Here is a 14,164-nt window from a genome sequence, read left to right on the forward strand (position 1 = left end):
TGGCTTTGATCAGGCTTGCTCTGTCTGGCCTATAAAAATGCGGTTTGCACTTGGCACAGATTTGGCAGTTCCTGGTCATGGTCCTGACCTCCTCGATGGAGTAGGGCAGGTTACGGGATTTGATGAAGTGAAAAAACCTGGTGACCCCCCGGGTGGCAGAGGTCATTGTGGAGGGTCTTCAGTCTATCGACCTGCGCGTTGGCACATGTACCACGTGATAGGGCATCTGGGGGCTCATTGAGTTTCCCGGGCCGGTACAAGATATCGTAATTGTAGGTGGAGAGTTCGATTCTCCACCTCAAGATCTTGTCGTTCTTGATTTTGCCCCTCTGCTTATTATTAAACATAAAAGCTACTGAACGCTGGTCAGTGAGCAGGGTAAATCGTTTTCCGGCCAGGTAATGCCTCCAATGTCGCACAGCTTCCACAATGGCCTGGGCCTCCTTTTCGACAGAGGAGTGTCGAATCTCGGGGCCCTGGAGGGTCCTTGAGAAAAAGGCCACGGGTCTCCCCGCCTGGTTATGGGTTGCAGCTAGGGCAAAGTCGGATGCGTCGCTCTCCACTTGGAAAGGGATGGACTCATCCACTGCGTGCATTGTGGCCTTCGCAATATCTCCTTTTATGAGAGTGAAGGCTGCACAGGCCTCTGCTGTCAGGGGGAAGGAGGTGGACTTGATGAGGGGTCTGGCTTTGTCCGCATAGTTGGGCACCCACTGAGCATAGTACGAGAAAAACCCTAGGCATCTCTTCAGTGCTTTTTGGCAGTGGGGGAGGGGGAGCTCCATAAGGGGGCGCATCCTGTCGGGGTCGGGGCCGATGACTCCGTTCTCCACTACACAGCCAAGAATGGCAAGGCGCTTGGTACGAAACATACATTTGTCCTTGTTGTATGTTAGGTTCAGCCGCTGGGCCGTACGGAGGAATTTCTCTAGATTAACATCATGGTCCTGCTGGTCGCGGCCGCAGATGGTGACGTCGTCTAGATAGGGGAAAGTGGCCTGGAGCGCGTTCTGGTCGACCATCCGGTCCATCTCCCGTTGGAAGACTGAAACCCCGTTGGTGACGCCGAAGGGAACTCTGAGGAAGTGGTAGAGACAACCGTCAGCTTCAAAAGCTGTGTACTGGCGGTCCTCAGCCCTGATGGGGAGCTGGTGGTATGCCGACTTCAGATCAATCGTCGAGAACACCCGGTATTGTGCTATCTGATTGACCATGTCAGATATGCGGGGGAGTGGGTATGCATCTAGCTGGGTGTAGCGATTGATCGTCTGGCTGTCGTCAATAACTAGGCGCTGTTTTTCGCCAGTCTTCACTACCACCACTTGTGCTCGCCATGGGCTGGTGCTACTTTCAATAATCCCTTCCTTCAGGAGTCTTGCTACCTCGGATTTAATGAAGCTTCTATCCCCGGCACTGTAACGCCTGCTTTTGGTAGCGATGGGCTTACAGTCGCGGGTGAGGTTAGCGAACAAGGAGGGGGGGGGGACTTTAAGGGTGGAGAGGCTGCAAATGGTGCGCGGCGGGCGGTTTAAAAGCTGCTGGCTGCAGACTGTGAGTGGGGGGAGGGGTCCGTCGTACGCTAATGTGACACTCTTAAGGTTGCACTGAAAATCCAACCCCAGTAGAACGGCAGCGCAAAGATGGGGCAGGACCAGGAGTTTAAAAATTTTGTATTCTGTGCCCCTTACTGAAAGGGTCACTACAGTAGCCACCGACGTCCGCTGACTGGGCTTTGGAAGCCAAAGAGATCCGATGTCGCGTCGGCAGTACCGGGAGAGAGTAACTGCGCACCGTGTCGGGGTGGATAAAGCTTTCTGTGCTCCCGCTGTCAAAAAGGCAGGTAGTGGCGCGGCCGTTTACCTTAATGTCCATCATGGACCTGGACAGTTGATGAGGGAGAGATTGGTCCAGCGTCACGGAGGCCAGCGTATGGTCGAGCGAGTCGATGTGGTCGTCAGATGAGGCGGTGGTTGAGTCCGGGTCCCCCGTGGTTGAAGTTGGAGACGTCCGAGATGGCGGACAAAATGGCGGCGCCCATGGTCCCGATCCCCACACGGCTGGGGGAGCCCAAGATGGCGGGCAAGATGGCTGCCCCCACGGTTCGCACACGGCGCTGCTGGAGTTAGCGGTTTTACCTTTGCAGGCGCTGACATAGTGTCCTTTCTTCCCGCAGCCGGAGCAGGTAGCGTTTCTCGCCGGGCAGCGTGCTCTGGGGTGTTTTGCCTGGCCACAAAAATAACATTTCTGTGCCTTGGACGTCGCAGCAGCAGTTGAAGGTGGCGGTCCCATGACCCAAGGTTGTGGCGTCCACGTTGCGGAGCGGTTAGGGGAGAAGGCGTCCATATTCCTGTGGGCCGCGTCGAGCGAGAGCGCGAGGGGCACTGCCTTTCTCAGGTCCATTTCTCCCTTTTCCAACAGTCTCTGCCAGGAGTAGTCGGATCTTAGACCCGCAACGAAAGCATCTCGGATCAGTCCCTCCGTGTGTGCTGCGGCTGATGCTTCTTTGCAATCGCAGTCTCGGCCGAGTATCCGTAGTGCCCGTAGGAAGGCCTCCACCGATTTCCCCGGGCTGCTGTCTGCGGGATCTTAAGAGGTGCCGGGCATAGACCGTATTTACCGGGCGTGCGTATTGCCCTTTTAGCAGACCGATAGCCGCCGCGTAGGTCGTCGCGTCCTGGATTATTGTATAAACTTGGTGGCTCACTTTTGAGGCCAGGATTTCCAACTTGTTTTCGTCCAGGGTCACAGTTGAGGCTTGCAGGTAGGCGCGAATTTGGTAGCCGAACCCGCTTCTTGGGGGTCTAGGTCCAGGCATGTTGGTCTGAGGGCTCGCAGCAGCTCCTGTTGCTCAGCGTTTGGTGCAGCAGCCTGCTGTTCAGCGTTTGGTGCAGCAGCCTGCTGTTCAGCAAATGTCGACATTTTGTTTTTGCTAATAAAATTGATGCGCTATCAATTACTCATAAAAGACTGAGAGTTAAGAGAGTAACTAAAGGCTTTTATTAGCAAAGAACAGAGCATGCCTCTCGTGGTTGACTGGGTTCCAAGAAGGCAGGGGGCTGCAGGTCAATCACCTTTATACCTGGGCCTGTGGGTGGAGCCAGCCGAGATATGTTGAGGCATGCATAGGTACAACAGTGTGTAACAACAACAACAGTGGTTTACCACACGTATAGATTGTAACAATGAATCACTACCAGTATGGGGTTACTGCTGGAACTATGGCAGGTTCAGCCCAGACTGTGCTTCTCGCTGTTATATGCAACTAACCAGCATTTAGATGGATCGTATGAAGTTGCATCCATTAGCACTTAAATGAGAACAAGTGTGCCATCCTTCATCACTTCTGCCCTGTAGAGATACCCCCGTGCCCAGCACAAGAACCAGTTCTAATGGAGGATGACACCCAAAGTGTTGACCTTTTCAGATGCTGACTGACCAGCTGTGCACTTCCAGTTTCCATTTCAGATTTCCAGCATTCAGAGCTTTATCACCTCTAACCATCTACACACTGCACATCTATCTAGCTGCAACAAGCCGATACCCAAACTGCTCGCTGGAACGACGACTCAGCACTAACTCCCTCCTTCCACCTGCCAGTACAGACCAGTGCTCTCCTACCTAATCAACAACCTGTCTGCCTTCATACAATAGGGTTTTCCTACACCAGCACTCATCACTATCCAGTCGGAACTTACCCACAGGCAGCGCATTTAAACAGGATACTGCTGCTTGAACAGAACTACCTACAAACTCCTCTAATGGATAAATGTAGTGTTTAGTGTGATACTCTACCCTGTCGAGTAGAAAACAGCTAGGTTCAATCCCTGGCAAGTACATAGGTGATCTCAGCAAAGGCAGTAGTTGGGGTGCCACAATTGGCCTCATTGCCCAGTGATGTACCCTACTGTTGAATTCAATGTCAACTGTCTAGGCGCTCACAAGAAAAATGCCCAGTTGTTTGAGATATCGGAGGGCTGCCAGTGTCTGTGGAACTGCACCCCCAGAAGAGGAAGAGAAACTGGAAAAAGAAAAACACCAAACTGCTCGTGTGTTAGCCCCCAGCTCAAGTTTAGTAGTCCAGGGGAGGATGAAGCAGTAGTTTAGGTACAGGCCTTTGATCTCTGGGACCAAGACTCAAACCGTACCCAGATTGGGGAGTTGAAAGTATCCTCTCTATTGGTTGTAAAGATTCTATATAAAATTAGATTGAACAGTCTTAATCCCACTCCTAGTACAAAACAGCCTCTAAATCAGTGCTGAATTGACAGTCTCACTCAGTAGTGCCACAGGATGAGAACTGGACAAACGTGACAGGCACAACAACAGGTGCTCGAGGTTAGGGCGGAGACAGGTTGTTGAGGCATCATAGCTGTGTTGTACATGACCCAACACTGCTCAATACTGCTGATACTGAAATAGGAAAATGTTCCATTCTCCAGTACCAACGTGACCCAACACTGCTCAATACTGAAATAGGAAAATGCTCCATTCTCCAGTACCAACGTGACCCAACACTGCTCAATACTGAAATAGGAAAATGCTCCATTCTCCAGTACCAATGTGACCCAACACTGCTCAATACTGAAATAGGAAAATGCTCCATTCTCCAGTACCAATGTGACCCAACACTGCTCAATACTGAAATAGGAAAATGCTCCATTCTCCAGTACCAATGTGACCCAACACTGCTCAATACTGAAATAGGAAAATGCTCCATTCTCCAGTACCAATGTGACCCAACACTGCTCAATACTGAAATAGGAAAATGCTCCATTCTCCAGTACCAATGTGACCCAACACTGCTCAATACTGAAATAGGAAAATGCTCCATTCTCCAGTACCAATGTGACCCAACACTGCTCAATACTGAAATAGGAAAATGCTCCATTCTCCAGTACCAACGTGACCCAACACTGCTCAATACTGAAATAGGAAAATGCTCCATTCTCCAGTACCAATGTGACCCAACACTGCTCAATACTGAAATAGGAAAATGCTCCATTCTCCAGTACCATGACCCAACACTGCTCAATACTGAAATAGGAAAATGCTCCATTCTCCAGTACCAATGTGACCCAACACTGCTCAATACTGAAATAGGAAAATGCTCCATTCTCCAGTACCAATGTGACCCAACACTGCTCAATACTGAAATAGGAAAATGCTCCATTCTCCAGTACCAATGTGACCCAACACTGCTCAATACTGAAATAGGAAAATGCTCCATTCTCCAGTACCAACGTGACCCAACACTGCTCAATACTGAAATAGGAAAATGCTCCATTCTCCAGTACCAATGTGACCCAACACTGCTCAATACTGAAATAGGAAAATGCTCCATTCTCCAGTACCATGACCCAACACTGCTCAATACTGAAATAGGAAAATGCTCCATTCTCCAGTACCAACGTCTCAACTGGAGCACAAAAGTGATGGGGATTGTAAACGCCACTATGAGCGAGTCCACAGGGCACAGCATAAACATACTGGAGACGAAGCTGTGTTAAAGGAAGTGATCTTTATTGTTACGTATTCACAGAACAGGCAGGTTGTATACAAACCCGCTGGATGCAGACATGCTAAACGCACGGGACACATTACACGTAGTATAACCCAATGTATACAAAGGTTCAACCCATCTCAGACATCACGATCAAAACAGCAAAGCCCTTCTAAAATCACTGCCGTAGAAAGGTAGCCTGACAAAAGGAAGCAAACGGGCACTTCATCAGAACTCCTCTGGTGACAACAGGCCTCAGCGACCAACCATGTCTCTACTGCCAACTAAAAAAAATCAGAAGGGCCGTCATTAAAAATACTCGTTCCCCTTAAACTGTCGCTTTTTAATTTACTGAAACACTAATTATCACACATTGCATTACTGGGACGACCTCACTGCTGGTAAGTACACATTGAACCAGACTTAAGACTGAAGGTATAAAATCATTAACATTGGACGAATGTGCCTACGCCTTTCAAACAAAAACTGTACATGTTTTACGTGGGGTGGGGAGGTGGGAAAAGGCAGTAGCTGCTCGCATGATCCAGACTCCCACCTAATTTACAAGGAACGTCTGGGGTTGGGGGCTGGAGCACGACTAAATGAAATAAAGTTGGTTGCCTGCTAACCAATCAATCACCTTCCTTTTGAACATGGGTAGCAGCTGCTAAGTGCATTGCCATGGCAAAGGTTTCCCAGGGGTAGCAAATGGACTCAGTAATGATCTCAGCTCCTGTGTTTACTCATCCTCCCGCCCGTTCGATCAACTGACTGAAACCGCAATCGGTTTTGACACGGAGACAAAGGCACTGTTCTGTCGACTTTTAGGAAGCTCATTGGCAGGAAGGAGTGTTTTATGTTCTAGGCACATTATGGAGAAGCTTGAGAAAGAGAAAGAGAGAGAGAGGTGGGTTTCAGATTCTGTTCCGATGTTGACTCTGGCAGAGGCCACAGCTCAGTGTCCCTGTCGCACCGTCTTACCATCGCTCAAGCGGTCAGAGTGTGGAAATGGATTATAAAAGTACAAGTGCCCAGATTTGTTTTTAGCGATTCCCTTGGGTGTCTTTAGGTTAGAATGCCACAATCGGCAGTATTTTACAGTAAAAACATAAGACATATATAAAAAAAAAACAGCGGCACTCTGACTGTGAAGCTGAAAGCAAGGCATCGGAGCTTATACACAAGCAATTTCTCAAACCACTGGATAACAGTGTGTGAGACCTTTAGGTCGAGGGTATCCCAAAAAATACAGGCTGGGCTTCAAGCAGACAGACCCCAAGATATCTGAAACCCTGATATAAAAAGTGAAAAAGTCGCCTGAAATGATACAGGAAGGAGGATCTGCTTTTAGTTTACACCGATACACAAGACATTAAAATGCAGGAGAGCGGTGGGGGTGGGGGGGGGGGGGGCGCGGCCCAGTTTCCTCTAGTTCATTCAGAGCTACATTATATAAATGAAACAAATGGTGCGCAAGAAAACAAAAAGCAAGCAATAGGCCAGGTACTAACTGTGACCAGCCCCCGTCATTACGAGTTACTCACTGCACTGGTTATATTATACATATATACTTTTGAAGGTACCTGCAGTACAACGGGAAGAAAGATCAAAACTTTGAATCAGTACAATCACTTTGGAAAGTTTGCACAAGTTGCGTGCACACTGTGGGCACAGACGGTTCACAGCTGGTGCGGCTGTCAGATAAAGTCAATTTAAAAAAAAATTTAGATCCCAATTATTTTTTTAAATCTATATATTTATTTTCATCTGTTTGCAAAACCCAAGGCTTTGGATCAAAAGGAGCATGGCGCCCCCTCCTGCAGCACAATGGGCATCCATTCTCTTTCCTTAAATAGTCTTCACATCCAAACTCAAATTTGTGACTTTGCTGCAGCACTAAAGCACGGTTTGATCGAGGAGATGGTGTGCTTGCTATAGACCTGATGGGTGGTCATCAGATGCTGACTGCACACCGATTTCTTCAGCAAGTGCTGCCGCATGGCACCAGGGGAGAACCGTCAATGCCAGGAAAGATGGTTTTATATAATATATATATATATATATATATATATATAAAAAATCATATATATATTTTTTAAATTGAGCATGACAAGTGGCAACATCACAGACAACGGGATTAGTTTGGGGTCATCGTATGACAGGATCTATTCCACTACAAAGCTTTTCTTTCAGCTGCGCTCACTGAGGCTCCTGTGAGGTGGCAGCAGAAGGCCCCCCTCTAGTACACAGAGTTGTTTCGGATCCCGCAGCACAGCACCATGCTGAAAATCATCTCAAGGATCTGAAATGGAGGAGAGAAAAAACAAATTATAAAAAAGGAAAAATGTTGCGAGAACGGTTTCAAGTCCAGCTCAGCTATCAGAAGCTCGAAGGCGACGCCCGCACCGCCCGTGAAATAACCTGGACTGGATTTTTTAAATGTTCACCCATCCCTGGTCTGCACTGAGTTAACTGATCTCAGTTAGGCAGAAGTGGGGTTAGGCCATCTAGCGAACCTGCTGGCATTAGAGTCATAGTCAGTGTCATACAGCACGGAAAGAGGCCCTTCGGTTTTTTTGTACACCTCAATCAGGTCCCCCCCCCTCAGCTTTTCTCTTCTACAAGGAAAATAACACCAGCCTGTCCAGATTCTCTTCATATTGGGTCAGGATAGAATCAAGCTCAGCAGTGAGGACTTCCAAGGCAAAATATTCTGCTAACCTTTGCCGATCTTGGTGTTGCGTGTAATTCGAGCAGGCGGTGGGGCCTGGAGGAGGCAGCGGGTGACCCAACCCGTATTGGTTTGACCTCCTCAGTATGTGGTCGGTGAGCTGCCCGTGTGAAAAGCACTCCCCAGTAGGCAGCTCACCGAATTAGGAGGCAGGAAATTGGCCGGGGCCTGCCGCAGCAGCTTAAAGGGGAAGGGCCTGCCGCAGCAGCTTAAAGGGGAAGGGCCTGCCGCAGCAGCTTAAAGGGGAAGGGCCTGCCGCAGCAGCTTAAAGGGGAAGGGCCTGCCGCAGCAGCTTAAAGGGGAAGGGCCTGCCGCAGCAGCTTAAAGGGGAAGGGCCTGCCGCAGCAGCTTAAAGGGGAAGGGTAGAACAGCCAGGTCTTAACCGTCTCAGCTGACCCCAATCAGCATATATGCACAAGGCTCACGCCCATTTCCAGCAGGTAATTTGGCCACCTTGGAATGAAGTTCACCCAGAAATTAGGAGAGGGGGGAATTCTGGCTAAGTCAGTTCCACCTGCTTTCTTGGCCCAACTACCACCCCAGTATAAATGCAAGGGGGAGGGGCATGTGACCCAAGCTTGCCAATTCACTGCCCATTAGTGCTGAATTAGGAACAATTTTATGCTATGAGCTCTCACCCATCAGAAATCACATTAAGTGGCCCAAACTTCTTTCATGTAGGAGTTTTACAGCTGACAGGCAGGAGACTTTGATCCATCACTTTGGACCCTGGGTTTGAATCCAACCCAGAGGTAAAAGGCCAGTGTACAATTAATCAATCCACTTATACCTTCCAGTCCTTTACAAAGCAAACATTCAGCGAGGTATCCGGTGCACAAAAGAATCCCTGTATTATCTGATTCCTGCTGGTAGAGACGGGGAGGTTCATACCATGATGACTGCAACGATGACGGCAGCAATCCCGATGATGTACAGCTTCTCTGTAAACAGCTCGTTGATCCTTGTGCCACAGTCCACCTAAGAAACCAAATCATATCATCAAAGCACCTTGAGCCAAGCTCGTCATCGGTCATTGCACCTCAATGCAAACTTATGATATTTCACAAACACCCCCCAAAGTTCCCATCATTAGATTTGTCAAGAGGCCCACTAAGGGCATTGTCATCAATGGAAGCCAACAACTGCATTTAATATTTTGTTCTGATCTTAATTCACTACCTCAAATTTTCCCACTTCCAATGACAGGCCTGTAACCACCAGCACTTCACTCTAGACCTGAAAATGCTCTGCAACCACTCAAGTTTGGAAAAACAGAATCTATTTGTACTGCTGGCTGTTTTTCACAGATTTAGTGAACATAGTACAGGACTGTCAACTCCATTACACGTTACTGTACCTCAAAATATGTGACCCAAGGCCTATAAAATTCCCACTTTCATCACTGGTTCAATGCACAATAAAGTTCCTTGGTTAAACGGAAACCTCAAATTGGGGGCAGCCAGGAAAATTGACCCCATCTTTTCATAGTGGCAAATCAAGGAAAAAAAGTGAATAAAAGTGTGGGTTTCTGCTACAGTTATCCTCTGAATTTACAATGTTAGACCACGCTTGGGGTAAAGTGATCAGCCCTGGTCACCAAACAACAAACACCATATACAAGCATCAGAGGAAGTGGAGAAATGCAACAAGACTGATCCCAAGTGGAAAGAGAATGAGCTAGGAGGCAACATTGGTGAACCTAATCTTAGGTGTCAGCCTTGACTTAATGGTAGCACGCTCACCCAAGTCAGAAGGTCGTGGGTTCAAGTCCCACCCTAGAGACTTGATCACTTAATCTAGACCGACACTCCAGTAAAGTACCGAGGGAGTGCTGCACCGTTGGAGGTGTCTTATTTCGGAAGAGACGTTAAAAGACCTGCCCTCTCAGGTGTATGTAAAAGATCCCACGGCACTATTTCGAAGAGCAGCAGGGAAGTTCTCCCTGGTGTCCTGGTCAATATTTGTCCTTCAACCAACATCACTATAACAGATTATCTGGTCATTTATTTCATTCCTGTTTTTCGGAGCTTGCTGTGCGCAAATTGGCTGCCGCATTTCCTACATTACAACGGTGACTACACTTCAAAAGTACTTCCTTAGCTGTGAAGCATTTTGGAACATCCTGAGGTTGTGAAAGGCACTATATAAATGCAAGTTCTTTCTTCCTTTCTAACCTCAAGCTCTACAGTCTGGTTACAGGGCAATCTCAACAGCAACAAGGGCCTCGACTAACACTTCATCCAAAATTCTGCACTTCTGCCAATGCAGCACGCCATCAGTTCTGTACTGAAGTGTCAGCCTAGATTATGTGCTCAAATTCTGGAATGGAGTTTTAACCCCTGGCCTTCTGTCTTGGAGGCGTGAATACTACCAATGAGCCAAGGCGGACACCACTGAGCCCAAGTGAGGAGATGCTGTAGTGGAGGAGGAGACAAGAGGCACGACCGGATGAGAAAATAGATAATAGGAAAAGAGTACCTAGAGCTAGTGGAAAGGGAATAATGGGAGATATAGTTTCACAACCTCATGGAGGTACAAAATGTATTAAATGGTACAGATAGGGTGAAGCTGGAACATTGTCAAACCAGCGATAGCTCGCTACGGACATTAGTAATGAAAAAAATGATAGGTATCCAAAATGTAGCAGGAAGCCAAGATGGGCAGGCTGGAAGATGAGGGGGTTTGAGCTTAAATGGACTGAAAAGCTTTTTCTTATATTTAATGTTTTTCCTGTGAAACTTGTTAATTTTGTACTATAAAAATTTGACCAGATGATTTTCATTTTGAGATACACAAGCACACTTCAGAAAACCCTGGAATCATTGAAGAAACAGTTGGAAGCCCCAAGGTTGGGGGGGGGGGGGGGGGTGAGGAAGAACTTTGGGGTCTTTCTGGATGCATAAACCAAGATGGAAGAATGGTTATCCTCATTTCTACCTACCTTGTGCTCGTATTATCTCATATCAGGTGACATTAAAGTCAGCAGCCAGCTGGTGGAGCTATTGAGCTGTTAACAGGGACATTAAAGATGGATGTTCAGGTTCTGACAGTAAACTCTGGGTTATGTACCCTGCGTGCATGGCAGATTAACTCTCAGACTGCCAACTGGTCCAGGGCAATGTCCTCCTTTCTGGGTTTCAGGTTATATAACCAGAAGTGCAACGAGCAATAAAGAGATGAAGCAAATTAAGTGTGAAAAACCCTTCTTTCCAGGTCCGTGTGTGACACTAAATTATCAGACAATTTTTATCCAGCACATGTAATAACACCCGCCCCCCCCCCCCCAAAAAGTTACATTTTATAAAATGAAAACTGGAAAAATTCTGGAAATAACTTTTATTTTAAAAAGACATTTTTACTCCACTTTTTTCCCCCCACTTCTCAAGATACTGACTTCTGCTGGGGTAGTTTCACAGGCACTGGAAGTCCTCTGGTACCTTGGCCTATTGGCCATTCGCTTGTGAACCTGTCAGGCTATTCACTGTGGAGGGCATCACATCTGAACCTCACCCAACATCCGGGCATTTCCCAGAAGAATGCCACTCTATAGCCATCGGGAATAGGACCTCTGGTTGATTTTCCCTCCCGAGCCCAAGGACACTGAGGCCAATTGTAATACCACTAATGCTGGCCCAGCTGAGATTGGCTAACTCAGTACAGACCAGGATTATGTCTGGGGCCTCCCTCGTCTAGTGCTAAAAGGCCTATGCCTTACACTTACCAGGTGACTGAGGGAGCTCCTCCTGGGAGTTTCAGTAAAAATGAACTGTGACTTCCAACCAGCTATGTAACCAGGGATCAGTTACAAGAGAGAACACCGAGAATATAAACTGGTACTTACTTTGCTAATAAACACACCTATCCCCTCCTGTTTGGGGCAGAGCTCAGCCGTCAGAAACTTGGACGCAAAATTGGCTCCACAGCAGTCCAGCTGAATGAGAAAGGGGGTGGGGAAAGAGAAAAAAAAGTGAGTTTTAAAATAAGTTCAGAGGATTCTAACCTTGATATGGTAACTAAACAGCAACAGAACAAGACAGAAGTACTAATGAAGCTACAGCCTTCTAACTCGGAGACTAGAGTGCTACAGCGGAGCTAAACTGACAACACCCCCACTGGCTCAGAACAGAAAGACCAGCAGTCCCACATCCAACACCCGAGGGGCAGACGAGAGGCTCTTGCAACTGTTCACAAGCCCGCTAGGTCATGTTGCATTGGCTGGCAGGTTAGGCAGGGACATACCTCGCCAAACGCACCAACTGAGCATTATTGTCATCATCCCAGGTGCCTAGGCCTACAGCATCACAAGTATCTCCACCATAACGAGGCACCTCATTTCCAGGAGCTTATAGAAGCCTGCTATTTGCAGCTTTAAACAGGTAACCCCTCTCCTCCATTCCCAGTCCCTCAGTATCCAGAGCAGATCCTCCAGTTCCTGGATCAGCTGCTGCAGCGAGTACAGGAACACCGGGCAGGAACCCATTAAGGAGCTTGCCTCATATTCTGTCCATTCAAAATAATGGCTGAAAATCGGGGCGAGCTCTTCTCCCCCGTCTGATTTTCATGTACTCGCTGCACCAGGTGATCCAATGCTCCCAGGCTCAGGAACAAGAAAAAAACACCTCCTCGTCTCTGTCCCGCCATTAACATCTCTTTTCCTTTGTATTTACCTTGCACGTTTTCTTCACTTTGCCTCCCAGAGCTCTCCTAGGAGTCATGTGAAATTGACCCCTTCCATTACCTCCATCTCCCAGGATGGGGAGGAGCGGGGCGAAGGGTGCGTAACCTCTGCTCCGCTCCTCGTGATACAGTATGGCTGAGATAGTTCATTCACCCCGTAAGGACACAGTCGGCAGGCCCAGCTCTTCCTCTTCCAATTTCCTCATCTATTTTAAACAGCGCATCGCATTCAGACTTTCCTTTCACTCGATTAGAAGGAACGTCAGCAAATTCCCACCCCAACGCTGAACACGAGTGACGTGAGCTTCCCCACCCCAACCAAAATGGTCCTTGCAGAAAACTTAACCGAAACAGGCAGCATTGTGGCATCTCTCCCCTCCCCCGCTCAGAGGCGTGATATGAGCAGATGCAACAGCCTCCTATCTGGAGCATGAATAAAAACTAAGAAACAAACAAGAAATTTCCAGGGAGTTTGCTGTAACTTTGGCAGGAGTTTGGCACAAACCCAAGGGAAATGACAAACAGCTATTTTTTAGCCATTCATGCGATTGCTCCATGTCGGGGGAGGATCTCCCCTGATCTCCCACTGGAGAAACCACATGGAAATTCCAGGCACAGGCAAGAACAGCAAGATCAGATTATTACACAGCAACACCGCACGGCCAAAGCCAGCGCCAGGTCACAATGTGATGCGCAGTCACGGCCAGAACGCCTTCGAATTGTGCAGCGTAATTGAGAATATATCTGTGCCTCACCGCGTTGTGCAATGTGACCAGCACGGCTTTAGCCTGCTCCTTCTTCTCCGGGTTCTGCAATGGCGTAATGTAAGCAGTGGAGGCTTGGTCATAGAACGCTTTCATCTCCTTCGCTACCTGTGGGAAAAATCAAATGCTTAGCGCCATGCAGTAGAACAAACAAATGGGAGAGATTGGGGGGGGGGGGGGGGGGGGTGGGGGGAGAGCGCGAGGGGGCAGGGGGGAAGAGCGCAACAGGGCGTGCATAATAGACTGAACGCACAAGACCCCACACTAACCCCCTCCGTCTCAATACCGCCGCTGCTGCTGCTACTCAGGAGACTCTCCAAGACATTTTTAAAAAACATCATATTTTCATTCCCAGCTTTTTCTACGGAGAGGATCTGTACATCCACTACTCTACTGTTGTCAGGTCACGTCATTCAGGAGGTTCCATGACATTATTCCCAATGTTTCTCTTTCCTATAGGCACCGAGTCATAAGAACATCAGAAATAGGAGC

General features: G+C 48.1%; 1 protein-coding gene across 1 annotated transcript in view; it reads right to left on the reverse strand.

The window, feature by feature from the left end:
* Positions 1-5,503: 5,503 nt before the first annotated feature.
* The window catches only part of cd81a (CD81 molecule a), an 81,245-nt gene continuing 72,584 nt past the window's right edge, over positions 5,504-14,164 (reverse strand). Inside the window, exons 5-8 of the mRNA XM_086007698.1 lie at positions 13,664-13,780; positions 12,073-12,162; positions 9,123-9,209; positions 5,504-7,802 (exon numbers count right to left, since the gene is read on the reverse strand). Coding sequence (XP_085863824.1) covers positions 7,740-7,802; positions 9,123-9,209; positions 12,073-12,162; positions 13,664-13,780 — 357 coding nt within the window. The 3' untranslated portion in view covers positions 5,504-7,739. The remainder of the gene's footprint in view (positions 7,803-9,122; positions 9,210-12,072; positions 12,163-13,663; positions 13,781-14,164) is intronic.

Source organism: Somniosus microcephalus, chromosome 15 (assembly GCF_052327205.1).
Source record: "Somniosus microcephalus isolate GS21.2 chromosome 15, FLI_Smic_1.0, whole genome shotgun sequence".
NCBI lineage: Eukaryota > Metazoa > Chordata > Chondrichthyes > Squaliformes > Somniosidae > Somniosus > Somniosus microcephalus.